Source organism: Watersipora subatra, chromosome 10, assembly GCF_963576615.1.
Source record: "Watersipora subatra chromosome 10, tzWatSuba1.1, whole genome shotgun sequence".
Classification (NCBI taxonomy): domain Eukaryota; kingdom Metazoa; phylum Bryozoa; class Gymnolaemata; order Cheilostomatida; family Watersiporidae; genus Watersipora; species Watersipora subatra.
The window spans coordinates 31,829,420-31,851,734 of record NC_088717.1 but is presented as its reverse complement, the minus strand read 5'-3'; the positions used below and the strand labels follow the sequence as shown (position 1 = coordinate 31,851,734).

The 22,315-nt window shown below is 37.1% G+C and overlaps 1 protein-coding gene across 3 annotated transcripts in view; it reads right to left on the bottom strand.

Moving 5' to 3' along the window:
* LOC137406268 (retinoblastoma-associated protein-like) overlaps window positions 1-13,060 on the bottom strand; it is a 42,188-nt gene extending 29,128 nt beyond the window's left edge. For 2 of the 3 annotated variants that reach the window (XM_068092808.1, XM_068092809.1), the window contains exons 1-6: window positions 12,929-13,060; window positions 10,648-10,778; window positions 10,362-10,493; window positions 7,124-7,242; window positions 5,171-5,281; window positions 8-111 (exon numbers count right to left, since the gene is read on the bottom strand). In XM_068092808.1, the coding sequence (XP_067948909.1) occupies window positions 8-111; window positions 5,171-5,281; window positions 7,124-7,242; window positions 10,362-10,493; window positions 10,648-10,778; window positions 12,929-13,051 (720 nt within the window). In that variant the 5' untranslated portion in view covers window positions 13,052-13,060. The remainder of the gene's footprint in view (window positions 1-7; window positions 112-5,170; window positions 5,282-7,123; window positions 7,243-10,361; window positions 10,494-10,647; window positions 10,779-12,928) is intronic. The other variant, XM_068092810.1, reaches the window with a different exon arrangement.
* Window positions 13,061-22,315: the final 9,255 nt, after the last annotated feature.

Below are 22,315 nucleotides of genomic sequence, written 5' to 3'. Positions count from 1 at the left end.
GACCCACCCATTGTCTTGACCTAAACATCGGGATGAATAGATCATTCCAGTCAGCTTGATAATCAGTGCATAGCTTCCTAAGGATGGCTTCACCGGCATGGCCTGGAGTACCTGCAGTCAGATGTCAGTATGTTCTAAAACAACTGCAGGCACATAAAAATGTTGAGATATAAACCAGCCTAACATAAGATTGAAAATATATTGAGTCAGTTAAAAATGGAAATGAAAAACATAAAATATCCTAATGGTACATGGAAAGGGAGGGCAATGCATTAATGGCATGACATTTACTAACAGAACCATGGAAAAGTTGAAGAAACATTTTAGCTGAAACCATTCACATCCAGTTAAGCATTCACCGCAGAACACATGATGAAATATCCATTTGATAAAATGAATATAATTATATATGTGAATAATATTAAATATATGAATAATATTAAATATATGAATAGTACTAAATATATGAATAATACTAAATATATGATTAACATTATATATATGATTAACATTATATGTATGAACTAGAAATTCCACTGTCATACAGCCCACGACCAAAGTGATATTGGAAAAAAGAAAGGGTACTGATGGTTGAGAAATGCAATATTAGCAGTCAAATGGCACTGCAGTGCAATAGGATAACTGCAATGGTAGCTGTAATGTACTGGGTGTGGGTGTTATTATATACAACAAACAGCAATAATGAAAGGAAAGATTATATGTTTATATCTCTCCTCCTGCAATAGGAGAAATGCAATATTGGCCAATATTAGAAGTAAAATGCACTGATATTATTAGAATAACCAACATTATTAACATAGTAATAATATAAAACCAATGCACAATTTTGTTTGCATTTCAAAACGTCATAGCTAACAATATCAAGAAGTGATATTTACATAGACTTTTAGAAAATCTATTTAAAAAAGTGTTTGGTCATGACAAACAGCAATAATGAAAGGAAAAGATTATATGTCTATATCTCTCCCTCTGGAATAGGAGAAATGCAATATTAGAAGTAAAATACACTGATATTATTAGAATAACCAATATTATTAATATAGTAATACAGTAATAATAGAAAACCAATGAACAATTTTGTTTACATTTAAAAACGTCATAGCTAACAATATCAAGAAATATCAAGAAGAATATCCAAACTTATAATTAAATATCGTAATCTCATAAAAATCGTTAGAAAAAAATATCATCGTCATTTCCTTTACTTAAACTGCGTTGGACATCAGTTAGAATACCAAAGTACTCAAATGTGTCTGAAATGTCAGTTAATTTGAAATCGGCAAAAATGAAACGATTTCAGTACTCCTATGTTAATTACCGAAACCTTCGTCAATTCGACAATGTTATAGACTGGTGAAAAGTGGACGTTATTTTTTCGTGAAATGCTCACGACTCAATCGTTTTATTCTTTGTCGATCGGCGTTTCAATTTCCGGTCTTAACTTTTATAAAAGTGAGGCTTAGCAAGTTTTAATAACGATTTTTGTCCAAATAAATCTGTCTATTTGTGTATAATCCGATTAGATGGGTAAGTTTTAAGATAATAACGACGGTTTACAAAGACTTGGTAACATATTTAAATAGGTTTGTATGTGTTTTGTATCATTATTATACTTTAACGACTCTACAAAACGATGGTTAAATTTGTTGATGAAATTTTGATACAGGAGTTCGTCTCATTGTCGATGAATAATTTGCGGGAGTTGTGTGCACATGTGCATTTATCATAAATCTCCCAACCAATCACTTCGCTCTGTTTGGTCGTGGGATAATATCATATATATAAATAATATTATATACCTATATGAACAATATTATATATATGAATAATATTATATACATGTATATGAATAATATTAAATATTTGAATATTATTATATATATTAACATTATCAGCAAGTTAAAAGCTCTGATTTATAGATGAGCTTACACAAAAATTTAGTAGATTATTTCAGTATCGGAATTTTTCCATCATTTGACTGTTTTTAACGTTTGAGGTGATCTGACTGCCAGGCTGTTTCAAGATGAGAATCGACAAAACTTGATGGCGGTTAAAACACTCATATAAGACGTGTACAGATTAATTGAAATTTTGTGTGAGCTTATCTTTAAAAGTCACTCCTAGAATCATCTTGTCTATTATTATCATTAGTAGAGTGTGAAAAATAGCAAAGCCTAGTGTATATACTAGTCTGTATATACTAGTCTGTATATACTAGTCTGTATATACTAGTCTGTATATACTAGTCTGTGTATACTAGTCTGTATATACTAGTCTGTATATACTAGTCTGCATATACTAGTCTGTATATACTAGTCTGTATATACTAGTCTGTAAATACTAGTCTGTATATACTAGTCTGTATATACTAGTCTGTATACACTAGTCTGTATATACTAGTCTGTATATACTAGTCTGTATATACTAGTCTGTATATACTAGTCTGTATATACTAGTCTGTATATACTAGTCTGCATATACTAGTCTGCATATACTAGTCTGCATATACTAGTCTGCATATACTAGTCTGTATATACTAGTCTGTAAATACTAGTCTGTATATACTAGTCTGTATATACTAGTCTGTATACACTAGTCTGTATATACTAGTCTGTATATACTAGTCTGTATATACTAGTCTGTATATACTAGTCTGTATATACTAGTCTGTATATACTAGTCTGCATATACTAGTCTGCATATACTAGTCTGCATATACTAGTCTGCATATACTAGTCTGCATATACTAGTCTGTATATACTAGTCTGTATATACTAGTCTGTATATACTAGTCTGTATATACTAGTCTGTATATACTAGTCTGTATATACTAGTCTGCATATACTAGTCTGTATATACTAGTCTGTATATACTAGTCTGTATATACTAGTCTGTATATACTAGTCTGTATATACTAGTCTGCATACACTAGATTAATTTGCTGGTGATTATTGGTAACAACAGATTTGAACAGACTAAGGTTGAAGTACATAATTTACTTTCCAGATCAAAAACAAGCAATTGTTGCGACAATATCCACACAATTAGATTGAAGCTAAATCGCCACGCATTGCTTTTATATATTACGAAAAAGGTAGTATTGGGTGTGTATCTGAATGGTGTCAATTTGCACCAAACATGATAATATCAGCTTTGCATGTAACTAAACCAATACATTTGTTTCAAAAATGATTAGCAGAAGCATGGCCGATAAGGAAATAACAAGAGACTATGTGAATCTTTTTTGACAAGCAAACACATTACGAACAATATCATATAATGATAGAAAAAGTGAAAAACCGTGCTAAGAAAAGTTTGAACTGATACAAAAACTATTAAAGGTTGACTTGCAACAAAATTCACATTATAGTTATTCGGTATCAAAAGGTTCACCATGTCTTACTCTGCTGTGTTGTAGGTGCCAAATATGTGGAAATGTGATGCAAGCTCTTAAAAGCGCAAAAACGAACAGTTAATCACAGCCATCACAAAAACGTCGTAGTTTGTAATCTCTTGATTTGGCTGACGTACTCCAACAGTTTGGTTGTTTTAAAATTAAGGGCCAATAAAAGGCTCGCTATAAAACGTTTCGTAACACTAGTTTCTGACAAATACTTTGGGTTCTACCGGAAAGCACGTATCAAATATAAATGCTCGCTACTTCACAGTATCGTTTCAGCCTGGTCTAATCATCTGGTCGTAATCTGATCATGTGACCCATACTTTTTGCGAAATCGTGGAACGGTTTCTGCAGCATTTTTCGACTAACACAGGTGACTAACAGGCTCATCATGTTTATCAGAGGATGATATGCACTCCTTCGAGCTAAGGTTAAAAATTAAACAAACTTTTACTGTAGGTTTTGAAACATCAGTGCTCATAGTGACAGCTTTGCAGTTATGATGAAATAGACGCGTAAGGACAATAGACATGGTTTTATTGAATGCGTGAAGTATATTTGTGAAAATATTTCGACCAATGAGATTGCATGAAAGTGTAAACGGAAGCCATCTTGTTCAACTACGTCCCATTTGAGCCCTTTTGTAAATGAATTCCCATCTACGGCATTTTCGTGAATGCTGCGATTAACTGTTCGTTTTTGAGCTTTTAAGAGCTTGTAATCACATTTCCACATATTTTGCACCTTCTACACAGCAGAGTAAGACATGGTGAATCTGTTGATATCAAATAACTGTAATGTGAATTTTGTTGCAAGTCAACCTTTAAAACATGAATGTAATATACAGCCTCGACTATCCACTGACCAGTTGAGTGATGTAAAGGCCTTGTAATTCCAATATACAACCTCGACTATCCACTGACCAGTTGAGTGATGTAAAGGCTTTGTAATTCCAATATACAACCTCGACTATCCACTGACCAGTTGAGTGATGTAAAGGCTTTGTAATTCCAATATACAACCTCGACTATCCACTGACCAGTTGAGTGGTGTAAAGGCCTTGTAATTCCAATATACAACCTCGACTATCCACTGACCAGTTGAGTGATGTAAAGGCCTTGTAATTCCAATACACAACCTTGTTTATCCACTGACCAGTTGAGTGGTGAAAAGGCCTTGTACCGTACTTTTCGGACTATTAGCCACTACTTTTTTCTGATGATTTGAGCCATGCTGCTTACATAAGGGTGCGGCTATTCTGTGGCTTTTTCTCTCATCGCTAGGGCGCATTAAACAGAATCTCCGGTTAGTGTACCTCTAGCGGTGAAAGAAAATACGAAATAATGCCTAACGGTACTGTTCAGTTAGGCACTAGGTTAAAAAGCGTCGGTTAATACGAAACAGTGCCGTTAGGCACTGTTCTGTTTTAAACCAGAAAGTTTGCTGCCGTATTAAAAAGCACCGTCCTGAGTTCTGCGGCCTATACAAAGGTGCGGCCTATGTATTGTTTTATTATCGTTTTTTTGGAAAATAAAGCAGATGTGGCTTATATAGGGGTGCGGTTTATATTCCGAAAAGTACGGTAATTCCAATATACCACCTCAACTATCCACTGACCAGTTGAGTGATGAATGATTCGGCTCTTAATGAATAACAAAAGGTTTTTAAGATCTGCTATTAACTGATACCTACCATATTAACTGATACCTACCATATTAACTGATACCTACCATATTAACTGATACCTACCCCATTGTGGTTTGAGGAGAAATTTAGGAGTCATTTGTATGATATGGATAAAACAGCAGAGAAGCGCATAGAAGGAAGTGACAAGTTCCTTCATGTTGAATGATGTCCGCTCTACAAGCAAAATCTTACTTTAATCATTGCCCCGCAATGTTTGCTCACTGTTTTATAATGCATGTATTGCATGGTTGAACAACGAAATGATTTTGCAACCAACAAACTATATTTTTACCAACATTGAAATCATTTTAGATCATTTTGTAACGTATTTTGTATCCTGAATACTTACACGAAAACAAAGCAATAACGCTAAACAACGTGAGAAAATAATCTATATATATATATTTACCAAAGTATATGTGTATGTGTGTCCCTCCAGCTATAGTTATTATTAGAATAGCTGTAGCTGGACAACGCTGATGCAACATCATGGTATACTGCCATTAGAAGCCTGGCACTTATTAACTAGCTTACTGGAAGTTTCCATTGGTAATGTGCCAGGCTAATAGCAAGTGGCGGGCAACTCTGATTACTTCTCTCTGTTTATATGTTGACTTTTAATACTATTTTCCATTGGCAATGTGCCAGGCTAATAGCAAGTGGTAAGCAGCTCTTATCACTTCTCATTGTTTATAAGCTGATTTTTAATACTCGGGCAATGCCGCGGAGCCGGGGGGGGTGGTGGAGGGGGGTTTTGGGGCAACGCCGATAGGCACAGCTGGTATACAATATTTGTAACAACCTGTTTTACATTAGCAAAGGATGCAATGTATAGCTAACCTGAGTGATTAATATTATTATTGCAAACTTTTTCAGTCGTATAACCAATGAACCACATTAGTTTAAATAAAAATTGTTTAAATCAATAAGTAATGTGTAAGCTATCAAAACGTAACAAAGAGAGGTACAGTATTTATGATGTTATTGATGAATATCGAGATACAATGGACGAGCTGTGTGTAAGTTGGCAGAGATGAGAGGAAGTATTTTGATTTATTGTCTCTGACTGGAAATCTTTAATAGATAACGACACAGCTCGGCTTTGGTTTCTTCAAATACCATTATGCTAATCTATAGATGGAGTTTTTACCAGCCCGTAGTGGAATATGAACCACTATAGTTTTAACGCAGTCCTTCAAACCCTCTGTCTACCAGTCAAGTAAAATATATATTAAAAGCAGTTGACGGTCTCTAGTTGTCATATCTCTCACCACAAATAGCTCTAGCCTTGAAACACCAAGGTACCGCGGGTAGCTCTAGCCTTGAAACACCAAGGTACCACAGATAGCTCTAGCCTTACACTGAGGTACCACAGATAGCTCTAGCCTTAAATACTGAGATAACACAGATAGCTCTAGCTTTAAACACTGAGGTACCACAGATAGCTTTAGCCTTAAACACTGATGTACCGCAGATAGCTTTAGCCTTAAACACTGATGTACCGCAGATAGCTCTAGCTTTAAACACTGAGGTACCGCAGATAGCTCTAGCTTTAAACACTGAGGTACCACAGATAGCTTTAGCCTTAAACACTGAGGTACCACAGATAGCTTTAGCCTTAAACACTGAGGTACCACAGATAGCTCTAGCTTTAAACATTGAGGTACCACAGATAGCTTTAGCCTTAAACACTGAGGTGCCACAGATAGCTTTAGCCTTAAACACTGAGGTACCACAGATAGCTTTAGCCTTAAACACTGAGGTACCACAGATAGCTCTAGCTTTAAACACTGAGGTACCACAGATAGCTCTAGCCTTACACTGAGGTACCACAGATAGCTCTAGCCTTACACTGAAGTACCACAGATACCTCTAGTGGTAGCTCAGTGAACTTTTTCTGGCTTGAATACATAAAACTTTATATAGAACACTTCTAAGCTAAAGGCATAACCTGGAAGACGCAAGGAGTTGCGATCACCTGAGACTTAGGCAAGCGAGAAATGCCAGTAACCTCACCTTTAGCCAGAAGGTACAGAAGCCAGACTGTCTTCTTCTTTTCATGTAGTAGCCTGAGGTAGTTGGGTTCAACACAACTAACTGCAACCGTTTCCTCCACAAATATGTCAGAGAATATTCTGTGACAAACATATAAAGCAATATACTCTCAATTATAGAGAAAACGATTCTAATTAATTGTAGCAATAAAATGTGATACCAACAGCACTGTTATCTGCAAACTATGATAGGCTTCCTTGAGTGCTGATTGTAAAGCCTGCTTTTTCACATCCAGGCTTTTAAACACGCTGATTTCATATGAAAACATAGTATTTATTTGCAAAAGTATAACCAAGTTCAGTGTATGAAGACATGGAGTAAGTTCAAATCGTAGAACTTACCGTAGTTTATGTCTATGAACGCAACACCCCACGTGAACATACATACATACCGTATGTGGACACATAAAAATTCCTACACACAATCATGATAAGTCTCTTTATTTTTTTCAGCCATAAAGTTTTAGTGAAGGACACACATTTAATTCGAGTTTTCCCTTAAAATGCAAGCTGTTATCCTTGGCAGCATGAAACAAGTGGAATCAGTGAAACAGTTACCATTTTGTTGCCTCTTTAGACAATGAATTCTTGTTAAGCTATGAACTAAAGTCATATATATGTAATACCATAGTGATACACCATAGTTAATGGCATGGCGTATGACTGATTAGATATATGTAATATATCGCCAGTCACTCTCGGCATTGTAGGACATTAGAAACGGGTGAAAATAGGCTAGTTTGAACGCCGATCTGGGAATCATATGAAAACCTGTCAAAGATCTTGACTTACAACATGAATAAAGCTTGCAACATGGCTAGAACTCACAACATGACTAAAGCTCACAACATTTACTAGAGCTCACAACATGACTAGAGCTTACAACATGTCTAGAGCTTACAACATGACTAGAGCTCACCACATGACTAGAACTGACAACATGACTAGAACTTACAACATGACTAGAGTTTACAACATGACTAGAGCTCACAACATGACTAGAGCTCACAAAATGACTAGAGCTCACAACATGACTAGAGCTTACAACATGACTAGAGCTTACAACATGACTAGAGCTTACAACATGTCTAGAGCTCACAACATGACTAGAGCTTACAACATGACTAGAACTTACAACATGACTAGAACTCACAACATGACTAGAGCTTACAACATGACTAGAACTCATCACATGACTAGAGCTTACAACATGACTAGAGCTTACAACATGACTAGAACTCACAACATGACTAGAACTTACAACATGTCTAGAACTCACAACATGACTAGAGCTCACAACATGACTAGAGCTTACAACATGTCTAGAGCTTACAACATGACTAGAGCTCACCACATGACTAGAACTGACAACATGACTAGAACTTACAACATGACTAGAGCTTACAACATGACTAGAGCTTACAACATGACTAGAGCTTACAACATGACTAGAGCTTACAACATGAATAGAGCTTACAACATGTCTAGAGCTTACAACATGACTAGAACTGACAACATGACTAGAACTCACAAAATGACTAGAACTGACAACATGACTAGAACTTACAACATGACTAGAGCTTACAACATGACTAGAGCTTACAACATGACTAGAGCTTACAACATGACTAGAGCTTACAACATGTCTAGAGCTTACAACATGACTAGAGCTCACCACATGACTAGAACTGACAACATGACTAGAACTTACAACATGACTAGAGCTTACAACATGATTAGAGCTCACAACATGACTAGAGCTCACAAAATGACTAGAGCTCACAACATGACTAGAGCTTACAACATGACTAGAGCTCACAACATGACTACAGCTTACAACATGTCTAGAGCTCACAACATGACTAGAGCTCACAAAATGACTAGAACTGACAACATGACTAGAGCTCACAACATGTCTAGAGCTTACAACATGACTAGAGTTTACAACATGACTAGAGCTTACAACATGACTAGAGCTCACCACATGACTAGAACTGACAACATGACTAGAACTTACAACATGACTAGAACTTACAACATGAATAGAGCTCACAACATGACTAGAGCTTACAACATGACTAGAACTTACAACATGACTAGAGCTTACAACAAGACTAGAACTTACAACATGACTAGAACTCACAAAATGACTAGAACTCACAAAATGACTAGAGCTCACAACATGACTAGAACTTACAACATGACTAGAGCTTACAACATGACTAGAACTCACAAAATGACTAGAGCTTACAACATGACTAGAACTGACAACATGGCTAGAGCTCACAACATGACTAGAGCTTGAAACATGACTAGAACTGACAACATGACTAGAACTCACAAAATGACTAGAGCTCACAACATGACTAGAACTTACAACATGACTAGAGCTTACAACATGACTAGAGCTCACAACATGACTAGAGCTTACAACATGACTAGAACTCACAAAATGACTAGAGCTCACAACATGACTAGAACTTACAACATGACTAGAGCTTACAACATGACTAGAGCTCACAACATGACTAGAGCTTACAACATGACTAGAACTCACAACATGACTAGAGCTTACAACATGACTAGAACTTGCAACATGACTAAAACTCACAACATGACTAGAGCTTACAACATGACTAGAACTCACCACATGACTAGAGCTTACAACATGACTAGAGTTTACAACATGACTAGAACTTACAACATGACTAGAGCTTACAACATGACTAGAGCTTACAGCATGACTAGAGCACATACCCTAGGACACTTATATTTCGCTAGTATTTAGTTTCGTGAGTAGCATACAGAATAAAATTTTGCTGCAACTTAATTTCGCAGCTCTGATGAGTGCGAAAATATAGTGATGTAAAAATAAATGCAGTGGAACAAACATAATTAGATTCTTCAGGTTCGGTTCACCAGTAAGAAAAAAATTTTCAATTTGGGACTAGTTTGTAATTGTAAACCGCAGGTAGAAATGTGTGGCCGAGATCGATAATGCAATTTGATCGCTTGCTGCCATTTGTTTCTTGGACTATCAATAAACAAAGCTATTTAATTCCGCGTTTTCGCTCGTTCGTTATGATAGTTTAGTTTCGCTCATAAAATTTTCGCGAGAGGATGACTCCGCGAAAATGCGAAAGTTAGATGGGCCGAATACATAACTGTCCTAGGGTACTCAATATGAAGAGTAGACAAACCTGGAGCATTTATCGTAAAGCGCTGCTGTCATCACATAGTTACGCACGAGATCATTGACGGTATTTGATGTCAAAGGTGATGGTAGTTTGTGCTCTAGGGTAGACTTCAGCTTCTTGAGAAACTCTTCACAGCTGTGAGTAAATGAAACTCAGTCTGATCATATGCCAACAAAACTATTAATAGCACAGATTTACAAATACTCAGACATGCAAGCATTTTAGTAACAGCTGAAGATATCAAGAGCAATCCTACTGTAGCTACAAAGGTAAACATATCATAACCTACTGCATTTTAGAGACATTGAGCAACGAGGACACAGTGACTCCGCTACCCCGACTGCGCGCTTGCTTGCTAGAGAGTATCCGCTCTAGGAGCACGAGGTAGACATGAACAGCGAACCAGTCAGTAGGATTTTTCTGTGAGAAGATAGCACAGCATCATTACTGACTGCCAATGCGGGATAGCCAGTTCTCATATCCCATTTTCCAGTAAGTAAGCTTGACTGAGTAGAAGCTGGAGCGGTTAGCAAGAGATACAGGCAACTAACTAGAGGAAGCCATCTTAGTAGCCATCGTGTGCATGAAAGTGATATAAAAGAAAAACAGCCAACTATTGAAAGCGGAGAATGTGGCCGTGGCAATAAATAATCAAGGACAAAAAATAGTTAACATGAAAACAAAAATACTGAAGTAAGCATTAGTAGTGCAAAGTTTCTCTGTGTTGTAATAAAGTAACATTCTATAGCAGAAGAGAATGCAGTGATTAATCAAACTCCTAGAACAGAATGCTTGACAAGTAAAAACAACATTTTTACGATTTTTTTCAAATTGACGAGATAGAACACCTGCTTTAATAGTCCATTAGTGTTCGTATACTCAGCTTTTTTATACACTTTGTAAGGCAACATACAATTTCAATTAAAAACCTAACTGAAGGCTTATAAATTTCCAATTTTTAAAGGTTGACTTGCAACAAAATTCACATTACAGTTATTTGGTATCAAAAGATTCACCATGTCTTACTCTGTTGTGTTGTAGGTGCCAAATATGTGGAAATGTGATTACAAGCTCTTAAAAGCTCAAAAACGAAAAGCCGCCGTAGATTGGAATCTCTTTATTTCGATGACATAGCCATGAAATTTGGTTATTGTCCTGTCACGTGATGTTCTCACATGAATTGAAAGGCCAATAAAAAGCTCAATATAAAACTTATCGTAGCACTAGTTTATGACAAACAATTCGGGTTTTACCTAAGACCCCGTATCAAACATAGATGCTCGCTACTTTTTCAGCTTGGCCATTCCGTCTGACAATTCGAAGTAAGTGTACGACTTGCGATCATAAAAAATGTCAAATTCTGAAGAGTTAAGACCCTGGCGTTTCGAGCCTGACGCACTATCTGAACAAGATCCTCAACAGAATTAAACCTCCCAGCAAGTAAGCACCGCCACTAGCCAGCTCTTATGTGCCAAGCTAGCTAGTAGTAATAGTTGTAGCTAGAGAGTGATTGAACGAATATTATTATTATATATATATGATTTTAATGATGATAATTATCGCTTCATATTGCGAAAAAATACTTACATATTTTTCTCGAATGACAACATTAACAATTTTAATACAAGAAAGCGTGTCTGCCATTTGCGATAGATCAAACTTGAACTGAAACTAACATTATCTGATCATATGACTTACAATTCCCGCCATATGGCGCGAACAATTTCTACAGCATTTTTCGACCATCACAGGTGACCAACAGGCTCATCATGTTTATCAGAGGATGATATGCAATCGCTCAAGCTAAAAGAAAAAAATTAAATAGATTTTTATGGTAGGTTTTGAGATATCAGTGCTCAAAGTGGCAGCATTACGATGCCGATAAAATAGACGCGTAAGAACAATAGACATGATTTTATTGAATGCGCGAAGTATATTTGTGAAAATATCTCGACGAAAAAGGTTGCATGAAAGTGTAAACAGAAACCATCTCTCACAACTACGTCACATTTGAGCCGTTTTGGAAAGAGAATCCAAACTACGGCGGTCTCGTGTGGCTGCGATCAACTGTTCGTTTTTGAGCTTTTAAGAGCTTGTAATCACATTTCCACATATTTGGCACCTACAACACAACAGAGTAAGACATGGTGAATCTTTTGATACCAAATAACTGTAATGTGAATTTTGTTGCAAGTCAACCTTTAAAGCTGATAATTCCCATACATGAAATAATGTTTGTATTATTTAATAACTTCAAGAGAACAGTAAATCTGTTTTTCAGTAACAAAGGCTTTATGCTAGTTGGGTATCTGCATGGAGCATCATTATAAAGATGGGGTCAATTTTTAGCAAAATATTGATGGGGAGACAGACTGGCTTAAAATAAAGAGAGATATTTTTAAACAAGAAAAAATATTAAAAATATGTAATTTAATAATTAATAATAATCTAATGTCTGTACTATTTTTTACCGGGGTATGAATGAATCACAAAGGTATGAATTGTTAACAATTCAAAAAGTGGTAATAAAAAACATGAAAACTGGCTCTAGCAGGTAATATGTGGACCACCTTATAACGCTCTTCATCGAGACTGTAAACCTGGGTATAGGACAGCCACGCATGCTCTGCTACCACTCTTCCCAAGTCAAGCCTATTAGCTGTTTGCTGAAACAATGTCTCCAGGGCATCCATCACATCCAGGGCACCTGTAAGATGGTTCTGCATCAATTCAGCAAGTTTGAGTCTAGAAAAAAGCTCCTGTGTTATATCACTAGTATGTAGACTAGTAGGTAGTTGTTTTCCTGGCTGCGTATTGCTCCTATTCTATCATTTAGCTTTCAATAGTCCGAGATGATAAACAGTAGGCGCTCCAATAATATATACCTCTGATAACATAAATTCTAGATAACGTAAAGAATTTATGTAAAGTTTTTGCTTCAAACTACGCAAAAAAATTCCACATAACGTAGTGTCAAATAGGAAAAGTTTTGAAATTCAATTTGAATGTTAATCTATCTCGCCGCATTTGCGAAAAAAGACGTGCGTATAGCGTTCTATATATTACATATACAACTTCCATGTCATTCTAAATCGTCGTGATATATCGTCAGAAGCGTCGATGAAACAGAGAGTAGTTAGCTGCGCAATTGTTCACAAATACTTGAAAGTAATAGAATGGCGAAGGTGTTACAGCGTAGGTCCACCAATCTGAATGTCACGAGTTGGAGTGCCATCGAAAGTTCTTTTTTAACCTAACCTTGACCTCTAGGTACAGATAGACAACAGAGCAGGATGTACCGCTTTTTTATAGCAAAGATACTATGTTATTTTGCTTTAGTGTAGATGTATAAAATATTTGTTATTAGTTTGACTTTGTAGAATAGACTTTGCTGTTTAGAAGGAATAAGCAAATCATTGTAAATGATTGTCAAAGATGTGTGCTCCCCATCAACCTATTGTAAAATTAGCGCAATCATGATCTATAAAACCAGCAAGATTCATCAGAAAAAGGAGAAAAGTTGTCGATACAAACTAATAATACTGCAGTTACGATACAGCTCACAAATTATAAAAATTAAGACAAGTTTTTCTTTTTGTATGGCAAAAGGGGTGAATTTGAAAAATCTTGGAACGGATTAGGCATTTTAGATGCATTTTACTGTTCTTATAACGTAAAATCCCTATAACGTAAACGTTCCTGGAACGGACTATTTACATTGTAGGAGGGCCTACTGTACTACATAAGTGTTGTTTACATAGCACATTTTTGATAATACCGTATGTAAACTGTCATGCGCTAATGCTGGTATATACATGCTTTCTACTTACATCTTAAGTAGGCATGACAAGATTTAGTTAGTAGACATAAAATAACAATTTTAAACAGACAAGACTTTTTGCATAGCTTTATATGAAAATGAATAAATGATTCTTTTGGAAAACCACAACCCATTAAAAAAATTTACTGCGCTGGTAAACACACCGACAATTACTATCTTCATCATGCAGTTCAGTTTACATGAAAGTTCTACTCAAAGTTATCAATACAATTGTTATTGCGATACTGTAAAGAGAACTGCCAGTTCCCTTTACTCTCCACAAGGCAGTCAAACAACATCGAGTTTCAAGTGCCAATGAAATATATATTTACTGAATAAATATATAAGTATACATGCGTGAAAGGCATACATGTGGAGAGCATGTGCGCATTATGATTCTGCATTGATGAACGATTTCTCTTCCTTTTATATTTTTATTTACAGTCTAAGTACAGTCTTTTTGTTTGTTTTACGCATGGTTTTTTCTGTCGCTTGGCTTATGGTCCTACCGGTGGCCAGGCCTTCCTTGGTATCTCCATGGCTCGCTCTAGCGGCCATGGTGGCCAGGAGGTCGATCGCTAAATCCCTGATTACAGTGCTCTGCCATTACACTTTCCCCCAGTGGAAGCCCTGGGGGCTGTCCATTCTGATTTAGGAGGGAAGAGCAGCCACGACCAGAGCCGCTGCTGCCAGGCAAGAAACTGCATCCTGGCTACCTCGGTCCCCCCAAAGGCCCGATCTCCTCCTTTCAGACGCCGGGCCCTGATGAGCTGGCTCATCTGCAATGCCACGCATTGCCATTATTCGATGTCCAACGGCTGCCGGGCCCTCTCCGCCTATCACCCATATAACTCCTTGTCGGCCGGCGGGATGCTGAGCAGATGAGTTAGTTGCTCCACCCGATTTTCAGGCTGCATCGTTGAAGGCAGAGCTCCAACCAGGTAAGACTCGACATGAGCCTCTCTGTCATTAGAAACAGAGTTGCTTATGGAGGCAGCCTGGCCAAAGCACTTTCCAACTCCGCCATTGGATGTCGGGGCTGACACCCACATCCACTTCCCATATCGGTCAGGAGGCCGCGGGCTGTACCAAGGGACACCAGATACTCTTTGTCCCAGGCCCGAGGGCCAGACCGGCAAGGGACTCGCGGGGCAGGCTGACTCTCCCGAGACTACGACTAATGCCAACTAGGACCTTTCTCTTGGTCCTAGTCGGCATTACTGTGTCTCCTACTTTGTGCACCTCACTGGGTAACAAACGATCATGCCGGTCCGTACAGATAAAAAACCACGGAGATCACTGGCATCTTAAACTTTATGGCACACTTGTGAGCTATTAAGAAGAGCATCCTACGGATGGCGTCCTTATTAATGAGGCTCACCACAAAGACCTCCTAGGTCTTTACCTCCCGGAGTCGCATAGGCAGGCATACAGCCCCATAAAATGGCAACCAGGTCCCATTGGCCCCCAAGACAATGGCTGTCACTCTTCTTCAACAAGTTCATCATGTCCTGAGGAAGCTTGTCAAGCACTGCTCGCTCAGCAAGTTCATAGTGCACTCGATGGCGATCATAAACTGGACGAGCCGCCCCTCTATCTTCTCGGGGACGAAGTAACTGGCAGAATAGGGCTGGTCCGGCTCTTGCACCCTGATTGCCTCTGCACTACTCTTGCCTTGTAAGGTAGATTTCTGGGGCCCGGACACTACCGAATGTGCCGAGGCAGCACTCTGAAGTGCCCAGAGTCTCACCGACAGGCGTGCGGCAAACTGGTCCTGCCACCTTTAAAGCAGGCTTCAGACTATGTGCCGGCCGGCTGCCCTCAGACTCATTTCAGGTGGTATTTTCCTGGGGTATCTGATCAAGCTAGAAAGGACATAAGGCAAGTCAGGCCTGCCGTTAAGATGGGATTTTAATGTAGCACCAGCCAATCCAGTTCCCTTTACTCTCCACAAGGCAGTCAAACAACAACACAGAGTGTTAAGTGCCAATTAAATATATATTGACTGAATGAATACATGTCATCTGTGTTGTGAGTAATTGAGAATCTGCAGAAAAGCTATTATCAAAAATAAAGAACTGATCTTATTGATATAGCTTATGATGATCTTATTGATCTTATCAATTTCAATCTTATTGAAATTGCATATACATACATACATTATACATGCATGACAGGCAATCAACCAATTACATACATGCAAAGGGCATGTGTGTAGCAGTAGGACCATGCTTCAACGAACAATTTCTCTTCCTTTTTATATTTTTATTTACAGTCTAGGCTCTGCCCCTTTTTTCGTTTTACGCACGGTTTCTTCTTGGTCCCTCGGCTTACCGAGGGTCCGAGTACTACGGCTTTTCCGAGTACTACAAGTTCTTACCAGTGGCTGGGCCTTCCTCGAGCCTCTCTCAAAGGCTCGGTCCTATGATCGTGGTGAGCAGAAGGTCTAGCGCTACGGCCCTGATCTCAGTGATTTGCCATTACAATACTTAATTGTATCAGGATGCATTTTGTGGTGGTTCAATTGATGTGATAGCCTAACCAGACCTCACGTTTTTTACCTGTATTACTGAATATGTGCCAGCATCAAGTTCAATCTTATTGGCCAAGACGACAGTCAGCTATTTATACAACCATATATGGTAGAGAAAATTGTCATAATTTGTCACGTTACAATCCTATAAACTAAAGCGAGCCCAAAGAACAGTAGGCAGCTAGCCTCTTAGTAAGCAAGATATAAGCCTAAATATCAGATCAATAACTCGACTTTACATTTTAGTATATTCAACAATCTAGTTATCGTGAACTATACTAAATGATCTTATTACCTCACTAAGACTATATTTAATCTATCAAAAGAACTGGAAGACACCAGGATTTGTAAATTTTATTACATTTTAGTTTTGATTAATTACATGTAATTTGTACAATGTTTCATAGAATTTATTGTGCAGGAAAGGCTATGTAGTATTACATGTTGTATTTTTCATGCATTATGCTGTATTGCTTGTTATGTAATCAAAGTCAATGTTCTATTGTCACTATTTTAGAATTCAGTTCAAGTTTTACATTTCATTCATGTACTTTTATTTGTGTACCTTTACAGGGTACAAGTTCAAGCTGATGATAAACTCAACTATTGTTAAACTTGCTTGTTGCCAAAACCAGTTCGAATATGATCCGATAACATTAATGCTTTTTGAAATTGATGACTCAATTTCAATAAGATTGAAATTGATAAGATCAATAAGATCATCATAAGCTCCATCAATAAGATCAGTTCTTTATTTTTGATAATAGTTTTTCTGCAGATTCTCAATTACTCACAACACAGATGAGTTTCTTTCTAATCTCCAATTACAGTATATGTGTCCTTGATTGTGCATCTTCCAAAACAAAACACTGCTTAACCTAACTTAGTATGGATGATGCATCGTTTTGAGACAACTATAAAGAAACTTGCCAATGTTATCAACCATAATGAGAAGTTTTACACGCTATTTGTGATTTGCCTTCATACTATATGGTTTGAAATAATTGGGTTTCAAAATTGGTTCCAGACTTGTTATGGATTAGCTAAACTCAGTTATTTTTAATAGCCTTATGCATCAAGCTATCCTGGGATTACCGTAGTAATATGCCAGCCAGCTTTCATGGAAAGCCAATGAACTATCACATAACACTGTATATAAAGATATGTAGGCCAGTGTATAACAGGATGGGTAAGAATATGTAACGACGGAAGATACCCTAGCGAGACAGAAGGACAAAGAGCACACAGCCCGAGATACTGTCTACAAGCAACGAAACTATATATAGACATTTGTGGATTATTTAAACATTAACTCAACTCTTTGCAGGTTCAGCTTGCGTAATAAAGAGCCATACTCATTCACCAGTCATCTTGCTTGCAACAATTATAGTTGTGCATAAGAGCTAATACTCATTCGGTATAAGACAACTTGTAACCAGAACCCACTTGCAAGTGGATAGTCAGCGCTGACTTCCACAACAGACACTTCCACAACTACGTTTTAAACCGGATATAGGAGTTTTCAAAAGTTTTCCCCAAGTTGTCTGTAAAACAGTAATAGTTTTAACCTTCTTACAGGTGACATTTAACCTACATATCATATTGAATAAATTCTTAAAGCCATCAAATGAGAAAATTAGCACAGTTGAATCGCGTGCTGCGTGAAAAGATTAGGCTAACCATTAACACCACCCTAAAAGGAAATACATATTTGGAAATATTAAAACCACTAACAAAATATTTCTTGATAAAATAAGTTACAAATAAAAATGTTCCTGTATTTGATGTAATGATGTAATGTAATGATGTTGAGTAGCCTCTCACCAGCTAAATTAACGGCAACGAAATTTTAGTAAACTGCATGCACTTTATCGTGACTAGTAACCTAGAAAATAAGGCTGGTCGAATATCAACAAAACTTTATAAAACTAACAAATGTGGCTGCGATGTACCAATATAAAAAAGCAGATTATTTTGATGAGTAACCCTAAACCTAATTACTCATGCGATGTGGCAATTCCAAAAAGATGATTTGTTGTCAAGTCAAAGCATTAAACGCACCTTGAAATAGCCAAAAAGCATAAAACTCTATTGATCTTATCAAGTGGGGCCCCGTCGTACAGTAAAAAATGTGTCTACTGGCGGGAAGAAAACAATTACAAGGGTTATCTCCTCTTTAACCATCGTTACTCTTAGATAGTTATTTAGCCGATCAAGTTTTCCATTTTGTGTTTTTGATCGATGATCAAAATGCACCTATGGTATTTGTTGACTTATATTTGCAGGATCTCTAGCCATTGTTTTTCAGTTTTTTATTTAAACTCCATTTAGAATTTAGGTTCTACAAAGACTCAAATAATAGTAAAACTGGTTTATAAACGGTTTATGTATATGCTGTCCAATTCACGAGAAGAAATGCTTGAAACCAACGATGTGAAATGTTGATGTGTAGGATTGGGAAAAAACCATATTAGATGCAATTAATCTGAGTCCACACGCAACATCAGTACTGTATTTGCTTTGTCATTTTATTCTATTAAGACTATAATTAGTGTATGCACTTTTGCTTAGCTTGTGTGAACTAATTTGATTATTACTGGTGAAGGTACTTGTGAAGGTGCGAGATTTATCAGTAAAAGCTACTTTTTTTATTCTATAAGCCTAACAGTTAAAATACACAATAAACAAAATTCTAAAAATTTAATGTTAATGACGGTCAATTTAATTAATCATTCGCCCCAAATGGGCCATCAGAGCGATATTTTTATTCAAAACGAGAAAATAAATCTTAATTTGTATTATATATTGTGCTTTTGAATTTAACGATTGGTTGGAGGTAAAAAGTGCTGGGAAAGAAGTAAGTGAGAGAATGAAGAAAATTTGAGTTAATTGTCAAGGGCCCTCGCAAAAAATGAATGTTTTTTATGTTTGTGCCAACGGTACCTTTGGTACTTTTGTGGCGTGTATAGTGTAGGTGGGCATTAGAGTAAAAATCTACAGGGATTTCAGTTTCTTCAGTAATGGTTTTAGGTTTTGGTCAGAAGTTCTTCGACGCTCTGCAAGAGTGGTCCAGGACCACTCAGACATGAGGTCAGAAATCATGTCATTTTTGTTAAGGTTAAACGCCCACCTAAAAGCTTTCATTCATATTCACTGATTCGAGAGAGGTAATGTGCTTTGATAAAAATGGGGACCAGACAGTTGAGGCACACTCAAGGATTTGGCGGCAGATGGTTCTAAAAGAAAAGGTTTTTGTTTTGAGAGGACCAACTTCTTAGGGACCTCATCAGCATGTATAGGCTAGATAAAGACTTAGTTGTGGTCTTTTCTATGTAGAGGTTAAAGTTGAGTTTGTTATCAATGATAACTCCAAGTTATTTAAAATGAGTGACAAATGTTAGCTGTTGGCCTTTCGCTAAGTATTTGTGAAAAAGGGGCTTTCTTGGGACTTTACAAAAGAAGTGGTCTCATACTTAGTTTTGTTAAATTCCATTTGCCATTTATGAGCCCAGTATAGGAGAGAATCAAGGTCTGATTGGAGGTTTGCACAGTCATTAGTTGGCTCAATCTGTGAATATAAGAGAGCATCATCAGCAAAAAGTCCGAGTTTAGAGGTCTTTATGGCTGTTGGCATATCATTTATAAAAATCAGAAAGAGGAGGGGCCCAAAACACATTTCTGGGGCACACCAGATAAGACCGGACATGGTTTGGAATATGTTTCATTGATAAAAATGGTCTGTGTACGGTCTTAGGTTAAAATACGGACAGAAGGTGTACGGACAGAAAGTTAAAATAGTCAACAAAAAATAAATGCTTACTCCAATGGTCGTCCATGTTTGTTTGCTCAGTCCTGTAGGGCTGTGAGTCTCAACAGTTAAACGAGTCATGACAGTCGTTAGATATAGAAGTTCAACAGTTGATATAGTGAAGAAGAAGAGGCTCAGTTGATGGTGGAAAAGGAAGCTCCATTGGTAGGGAACAAAGGCTCTTCTGGCACAAGGGAAAGACAGAGGCTCTGCAGGCAGAGAGAAAAGCCACATCAGGCAGAGAGGGAAAAGAGAGGCTGAGTTTTGGAGCTGTTTTCTTTTATTGGTGTCTCTGTTAGCCTGTGAGAAAGTGTTTAGGCACAGGTTCTGTTCTTTGTGTTGTAGAGCGATGGTATTTGAGAAGATATGTCTTGAGGACATATGATTGTACTAGATGGAAATGATGATTAAGTCCAGTTGTTTTGGTTGTGCCTGGTAGAAGTCTAATTTATTTTGGTGGTTTTTTGGCAAGACGATTTACTCTTTTGTGATGGATTCCTTCCATTTTGTAGTTTTTAATTTGCCTATTGTTGCTTTTGTAATTATTGGATCTTTTGATGTCTTGGGCATCATGTTTTTAGTGGGTATTGCGTGTATATTTTGTTTTGGTGGTATTTCCATAAAATGATTTTACAACATTGGGTATAAAGTCAAGGCGAAGACTGGATATTACTATTGTCATATTAGTCTTCAGCAGCTGGAATGAAAGAAGATGTTGGGCGTGATACAGATTATGTTTAGTATGATGCAGAGAGTGATATGGGCTGGTTTTGTTGGTACAAGTTATATATGCACTTGTTGGCAATCAAATCAACTGAAATCGCATTGGAAACGAGCAAGATACAAGTCCTTTAAAGGTTGACTTGCAACAAAATTCACATTACAGTTATTTGGTATCATAAGATTCATCATGTGTTACTCCGTTGTGCTGTAGGTGCAAAATATATGGGAAGGTGATTACAAGCTCTTAAAAGCTAAAAACGAACAGTTAATCGCAGCCACGAGACCGCCGTAGTTTGGATTCGCTTTCCAAAACGGCTCAAATGGGACGTAGTTGTTACAGGATGGTTTCTGTTTACACTTTCATGCAATCTCATTCGTAGAAATATTTTCACAAATATACGTCACGCATTCAATAAAACCATGTTTATTGTTCTTACGCGTCTATTTTATTGTCATTGTAATGCTGTCACTTTTAGCACTGATATCTTTTAACTTACTGTAAAAAATCGTTAAACGTTTTAACCTTAGCTCGAAGGAGTACATATCATTGTCTGATAATCATGATGAACCTGTTGGTTACCTGTGTTAATCGAAAAGTGCTGCAAAAATTATTTTCGAACTATTAGGTCACATGATCAGATTACGAATTGACGATTAGTCCAAGCTGAAACAACTGTAAAGTAGCGAGCATCTATATTTGATACGGGGTCTTCAGTAAAACCCAAAGTGTTTGTCATAAACTAGTGCTACGATAAATTTATATTGAGCTTTTTATTGGCCTTTCAATTCATGTAAGAACATCACGTGACAAGACGATAACCAAACTGTAATGAATACGTCAAATAAATAAAGAGATTCCAATCTACGGTGGCTTTTCGTTTTTGAGCTTTTATGAGCTTGTAATCACATTTCCACGTATTTGGCACCTACAACACAACAGAGTGAGACATGGTGAATCTTTTGATACCAAATAACTGTAATGTGATTTTTGCTGCAAGTCAACCTTTAACAACGCAAAGATGCGCTTGTAGCTTATTGAAGAGAAGGCGTATACAATAATTGTTGAGTATGGT